The 7202-nt window shown below is 40.6% G+C and overlaps 1 protein-coding gene across 1 annotated transcript; it reads left to right on the top strand.

Moving 5' to 3' along the window:
* The first annotated feature begins 2917 nt into the window (after positions 1-2917).
* Positions 2918-7202, top strand: LOC130169724 (C-C motif chemokine 19-like). Its single transcript, XM_056376675.1, has 4 exons — positions 2918-3090; positions 5132-5255; positions 5353-5464; positions 6812-7202. The coding sequence occupies exons 1-4, from the start codon at positions 3027-3029 to the stop codon at positions 6839-6841; spliced, it is 330 nt and encodes a 109-aa protein (XP_056232650.1). The 5' UTR covers positions 2918-3026; the 3' UTR covers positions 6842-7202.

Here is a 7202-nt window from a genome sequence, read left to right as displayed (position 1 = left end):
GTTGAAAGGACGAGCAGGCTCTGACTGAACCAATCAGCCGCCAGCCACACTGAGACGAAGACACGACCTCGCCAGTTAGTATATTTTTTTGTCGATTGATGTTTTTTATTATACGTCGTTGTTACGTCTGACGATGGAGAAAATAATGTACACAAAGGAAGAACTCCTGGCTTTAAAGTGAACCAGATATGGTGTTAAACATCACATACCGCCGGAGCAAGCAGGAAGAATAAAGGTGGAGGACTGGTTCTGCTTGTGAACATTAGAAGGTCCAACCACATCCAAGTGAAGGAGAAGACGGGATATTGAACTGTTGGCAGTCGGTCTTACATTCAACCACGAGCGGAGGCTGTAGTTGCGTATGACGTCATCCACAAGACTGTTGCGAGAGTACAGACCCAGCACACTGATGCATTCATTGCAGTATCGGGGGATTTTAACCATGTCACTCTCACCTCTCACCTGACTGGCTTCACTTAGTGTGTTGACTGTTCTACAAGGGAAAATAAGACAGTGGATCTATTGTACGCAAATGTCAAGGAGGCCTACACTGCTTCAGCTCTAACACCACTTGGCAGATCAGATCATAATCTGGTTTTTCTTCAGCCTTCCTACAAACCCTGTGCACTGAGGCAGGCTGCAACTCGCTCATTCAGGAGCTGGACCCTGGAGGCCAGTGAGTCTCTAAAAGACTGTTTTGAGTGCACGGACTGGAATGTCCTGTTGGAGTCACAGGAAAATGGTAAAAGCAAGGACCCTGACCTTGATAGAATGGTTGAATGTACCACAGACTACATTAACTTCTGTATGGACACTGTAATACCAGCAAGGACTGTACACTGCTTTCCAAACAACAAACCCTGGATCATCAGTAACATCAAGACCCTCCTCAAGCAGAAAAGGGAGGCCTTCAGGGATGGAGACAGGGAGAAGCTTAGGTGTGTGCAACATGAGCTGAAGGGGAGATTAAAGCAGGTGGAGGAGGACTACAAAAAGAAAGTAGAGAGGAAGCTGCAGAACGACAACACCAGAGAGGTGTGAAAGCGCTATAAAGAGAAGAACAGCCAGGCAACATCAGGTGATTTGGACAAGGCCAATGAGTTGACACAGCCTCAGCTGTTCTCTCTCCCACTGCTTCAGCTGCAGCTTCTCCTACGGCATCTCCTTCACAACCTGACACTGCAGCTGCAGCTCCCTCCACACTGGGGTCAAGTCTCCTGTCCTTTACAGCGGAGGAGGTGAAGGCAGAGCTCAAGAGGCTATGTCATGGAAAGCTGGCTGAGCCCCTCCAGAGGATCTTTATCTTCAGCCTTCAAACAGGGAGGGTCCCGGTCCTGTGGAAAACATCATGTCTTGTTCAGGTACCTACAGTAGGACGACCGGCTGAGATAAATGACTACAGACCCTCACCCCTCACATCACACATCATTAAGACCCTGGAGCGGCTGCTTCTCCACCTTCTGAGGCCACAGGTTGAACAAGCACTAGAACCTCCTCCAGTGGATCCCTGCTTCACGTCCTGGGTTGTGGATTACCTGACAAGACGACCACAGTATGACCACATCACCACCTGCTCCCGGCAAGAAACCCACGTTTGGGGGCAGAGAAAAACAAAGTGCTTTTGTTGAACCCAACTATACGCTTCTTGTGCCTGTCCTGACTTTAACATCTGTGTTGTAAAAAACTATTATACTTCTATCATTACAAAATTAAAAACAACAAAACATACTGTAATCCGCTGATGTCATGCTTTTCCAAACTATATTGTGGTTTTGTTGCTTCACTGCAGAAGAAGTTAGGTGCTAGCCAGTCAATCATTAATCATTAATTATGCAGGTCCAGCTTCGTATCCAACGTCAAAATGGAGGAGAGGTTGATTATTGCACAGAAGAATCACCCTGTTCTCTTTGATCAGAGTTTGTTTATGTACTGGTACAAACGCCAGAGAAATCAAGCCTGGAGAGAAGTGGCAGAGGCACTTGGTACACGTTGGCACTAATTAGCAGGTATTGATGTCTGTGCTCACTATATACCTGGCTTGTTAGCTTAGCTTGTTAAATTGCTAATTAGCCAGCAAATGAATTAGTCTTTGGTTAGCTTTCAAGCAAGACGCCCACATGCTCAGCTGTGCTAACGATGCTAATGGCAGCATGTGCTTGCCAAACCGAAGCTTCACTCTGCAGCTCACGCTGAGCTTCAAAACTGCTCTTCAGAAACCTGTAGGTGACGCTGCGGAAGCTGCGTCCATCTTTATTCGCAGCCTACGGTTTTATATCGTGTTGGGTATTTTAAGGAACGCACAAGCATCTCAAAGTCCACCATAGTGTATTTGTGGTAGTTTGATAGTTCTTCTAAATGCTTTTCTGTTGGAACATGACTTTTCCTTGAGCTCCAGAAGCATGGGAAATTTAGCATTAAACAGTTGTTTATCATATACTGCAAAGTTTAAACGCTCCCACAGTGAAAAGAGGACACTTTAACAGATGTTTATCTATTTCCTTAAAAAATATATAATTAAATGGAAGCTAAAAATATTCCAAAATGCTCGCATGAGGCGCATAAAAACAAGATCAAAACCCTTTCATCTTTTTTAATTCTTTTATATAATGATGACAATGTTTATTGAGGTTGAAATATTGATCCAGGTTATCTAAGAGTTGAATCTGTAACTGCTGGTGTTTGTGTTTGTGTTTGTTTTCGAGATTAGGAAGTGTCTGTGACCTGGAGGTTCCCTGACTCAACTTGTTCCTGTTACATTGGAAGAGCCAAGAATAAAAAAAAAAGTGCTGTGAAGTAAGAAGCTGATAAAAGATATATGAGGATGTATGTTTTGTGAAGGACAGAGGAGGAGCGTCAGCAATATGAAAGTAAAAGTAAGTGGACGGTGGGCTATAAAACACTGTTGCACAGAGCCAGTCTCCTCACCTCCTTTGCCACTGTAGGTGTTGAAAGGACGAGCAGGCTCTGACTCAGCCAATCAGCCACACTGAGACGAAGACACGACCTCGCCAGCTCAGCAACCAGACATGGCTCCGTGGGGTGATGCTAAACTCTTCCTCTGCATCCTCTTCATCACCTGCTGCTGCACAGGTGAGTTTGTTTTGTTTTTTTTCCCAGGCATCCACCCAGGCTCATTCACACACAATCCTTTTAATTTTAAGCTGAAAGTGAAATGAAAAAAGATAACAGGATGTAAGTAATCCACTTGGAACGGCTCCAAAAAAGAGAAGCAGCAGTTTACACTGGAAAAAAGAGGAAATTATTCAATGTGGCTGCATCTGAGGTTTAAACACAAATCTGTGCCCTTCACTTGACTTTAAATCTCAGCTTTATATCTTTGCATTTCAAATATACTTTGTCGAAGAGGCTGTGCCATTTATAATTGTGTGTGTTAGAGTTTTACAATCTGTAGTCTGACTGCAGCAGTAGAAGAATTACAATGTGAAGAAACATTTTTTCCTCTTGATATTAAGTAAATAAAGTATATAAAATAAAGTGGATTAAGAGCTTTAATACTCAAATGTATGCAGCACTTAACAACAGGAAAATTAAACAATGACAATAAATGAATTTGTTGTATCTGAATCTTATCAGTGCAAACGAGCAAGCAAACACACTGAGACTGTAGTGATAGATTTCTCCTTGCAGGGTGTGCTGCTGGTTTTCCCCTCTCGGCTCGCACTATAAGTGGGTTCAAGGTTAACTTCTGCACTTCCCAGGAATTGTGTCACAAAAAAAAACTAATGAGGCAACTTTTGTTACGTAAATGATGATGCAATGCTGTGCATATGGGAGTGTGTAGTTGTGGTTTGTGTGTGTGTGTGTGTGTGTGTGTGTGTGTCCTGCACTTGTCACTCGAGAGAAACAAAGTTATTGCCTCCGGAGTAATAACTTTCCCTTCAGTAAGGCTCTTATTGATCTTGTCCATGAATTTCCGGAGCTAGTTACTGTTCTGCTTGAAAAATTAAAATGATTAAATGATTAATTATCAACCAGACTAATTGGTTTAATCAATTAATCAGTGCAGCTGTAAGCTCTTTTTGAGAGTATTGCAAGAATGCATTTCCAGTTTCCTTTCAGACATAATTTTGTATTCTTATGATATATTATATTTTTACCTTAAAACTGTGCTTTTTTAGGCACTGTGCCATAATGCAGTGTATGCACGTCCAGAGATGAAATCAGGTGTCTTGGCAGGAGGCCAAAATCACTGAATAGAAGCTCCCAAAAAGATTTGAGTATATTTTGACTTAAAAAAAAAAGTAAAAAATAATAATAAAGTGAAATATAAAATGAGCCCAGGTTTTATCAAAAGGAAAAAGGCGTAGTTCTACAGTGAGTTCCACTTGGTTGCTTGTTTCACACGAGAAAATAAATCTAACGTAACCCGACCGTTTTAACCTTATGTTGTTATCTTACTATAAAATCTGAGAGCTTAAACATTTGATGGGATGGAAGCTTTATACCACCACCACACACACACACTCACACACACACACACACACACACACACACACTCAGAGTAATGCATGTCCCCTTTTTGGGAACATTACATAGACTTGCCTTCCTTTCCTGGAGATTTACCCAAACCTTTCATCCACAGAGATGTCCCCAATTAACTGGTCTTTAGTCGTCTGATATTTGTCCCCAGAAGTCACCTAAGTCAGACAGACACACAGAGAGAGAGAGAGAGAGAGAAAGTGAGAGAGAGAGCAGCAGTATACATGTAATAACCTTATAAACAAAAGAGTTTGTTCATTGAAATAAAACTTATGTTGAGCAGTAGATTTGAAGTGATCGCACTTTACTGTGCTTTTTTATGTGGTTTAAAGTGTGAGAGTTAGTTATGACTTTAACTGCACTGTATATAATTGCAGTTATTACATAATTTTATGACCGTGACGCTCTCAGGGCAGAAACTCTGCTTGGGAAAGTTTGTGATTTCCCTCTTAAGGAAGAACAGCTGTCGTCAGCTTACAACGAATTCCAGCGCTGACATGTGCCGTACAGGCAGAAACACTGAGTCCGGCTCAAAACCATGACAAGGAAAAACGGGAGTCAACACAAGGAGTTAAAGCAAAGAGACAATTATTTATTTCTAACTAAAGTCAACTGTTCTTTGTGTTTTCAGTGACCCTGGCGCAGATCCCCTTAGATTGCTGCTTGACTGTCAAAAACAAAGTGGTGGACAAAAAAGCCATCGTAGACTACCGCCAACAAGTCCGTGGGATGGGCTGCGCTATTGATGCCACAGTGTAAGTTTGTTTTTTTAAGGATTCGGGATGTACAAACAATTCTTTACAAGTGATCACAGTGTCAGCCTGACCTGGATGATTCGGTCTTTTCTTGCAGGTTGATAGGCAGACGTGGCAAGACACTGTGTGTGCCACCTCACGAACCCTGGGTCAAAGACGTGGTGAAGCATGTGGATCACCTGAAGAAAGTGTGCAAGAAAAATAACAAGGTACCTTAAACTCAATGCTAAACTCTCACACTTTAAAAAGGTCCCATATTTTCCTCTTCTCCTGTGTTTTATTTTGCAGTGTTGATCCATAACAAGATATATTTGTGGTTTTAAGAACCAAAAACCATCTCAATGTAGTTTTACATCTTCTGAGAGCAGTGGCTGCTTCGTTGTGACATCACAAAGTTCCAGAAGTCCTGACGGCTGGTTTTAAGGCTCAGTTTCTGAATACAGGCTGTGTGCATTTCTCTGCGGACTGAGGCTTTGATACTTTCACAGTATTAATATAGAACCTAGACCTGATCTATAATCAAAGAAGACATGGACAGCTACCTTTATACAATATGGGACCTTTAAAATAAGAGCTTAAAAATTAATCTGCAAGTGTATATTTGAATTTTGGACAAAGCCGGGCAAGCTGTTTCCCCCTCCTTCCAGTCTTTTTGCTAAGCTAAGCTAACCACCTCTATACTTAACATGAGAGTGGTTTCAAGCTTCTTTCAAAGCAGCAAATATTTCCCAAAATGTCAAACTGTTCCTTTAAACGTTCATGGTGAGATCTGAAAGTCTGACGTCGTCTTACCTACTGCAACCACAAAAATATACAACAATGACGAAAAACCACTATCAGTTTGTAACAAATGAAAAAAAAAAGTAAAAGTAAGTTTCCTAGTCTGTTTCAAGCTTCATTTAGTTTTGAGTGTCTTGCATTTGACTGTGAAACCGCAAAAGCTGCCATTGGCTTTGAGTCATGAAGTTGTACAGACGTCAAATCATGAACAGGTGGTGGTATAAAGCTATGACTCACATTCACTCCTCACCTGCAACAGCACGCTAGGCGCACATATTCAATATACATATATTTTTGCAATATTTTAATGCCTGAAAGACAAATTCATCTTTTGCATTTGACTTGGAATCAAAAATATATTTCTTCAAACAAATATCAGATTTTTCACTGTGAAAAATGTTGCATGTTTATTTTCAGTCATCTGTACATGAGTCGTCTTCAGCGGTTTATGAAAAAGACAACATCAAGATCAGAGCATTTAAGCTTCTACCTCAATATTTAGTCTTTCTAAATTTACACTGAACTAATGAGCCACAATGCAGCTCATCTTTACCCTATCCCACTCATTGAGCCACGTGCTTTTATTTTGAAGAGCACAAGGATCGTTCTTTTCTGGCCTTTTACTGAAAAGCAGCTGCTTAGGTTTCTTTTAAAGTTAAACCTGGTATCAACACTGTGTATCACAAATCTCTCATCACTTTGGGGCACAAACTGCAGTTTGAGGCACTGATTAATTTACTGGCTTTTGATTTTTTTTTTGATTTGTGTTTCTACAGACGAATCGCTGCAATGGAGTGACGTCTTAATAAACTGGGAACAAGCCTTTAACCCACTTCAGCCACAACAACAACAACAACAATGGGCTGTTGCAAGGAGGAGACTGATTGGAGCAAACCAATAATAATTCAACAAATCAAGATAATTACAGGGTTTTATATTTAAAAAGCAATTTCTCTTTTCTACTTCTGTGTTTGATGAAATTAAAGAAAATAAAAACAATTTGAAGGATTTAATATATTTTTTTATAGAGTTTGTAGTTTAGAAGATTGTTAAAAAAAATTTAAATGTGAATGTGTAGCTCACTGAGCTCACACCTGGTTTATTGGTTGTATGAATTTCTTTGATTGTTGAGCTTCTTCAGAATAAAACATGTTTTTATTTTCCAAA

The sequence above is a fragment of the Seriola aureovittata genome, chromosome 5, assembly GCF_021018895.1.
Source record: "Seriola aureovittata isolate HTS-2021-v1 ecotype China chromosome 5, ASM2101889v1, whole genome shotgun sequence".
Lineage (NCBI taxonomy): Eukaryota > Metazoa > Chordata > Actinopteri > Carangiformes > Carangidae > Seriola > Seriola aureovittata.
This window is presented reverse-complemented; position numbering and strand designations above follow the sequence as displayed.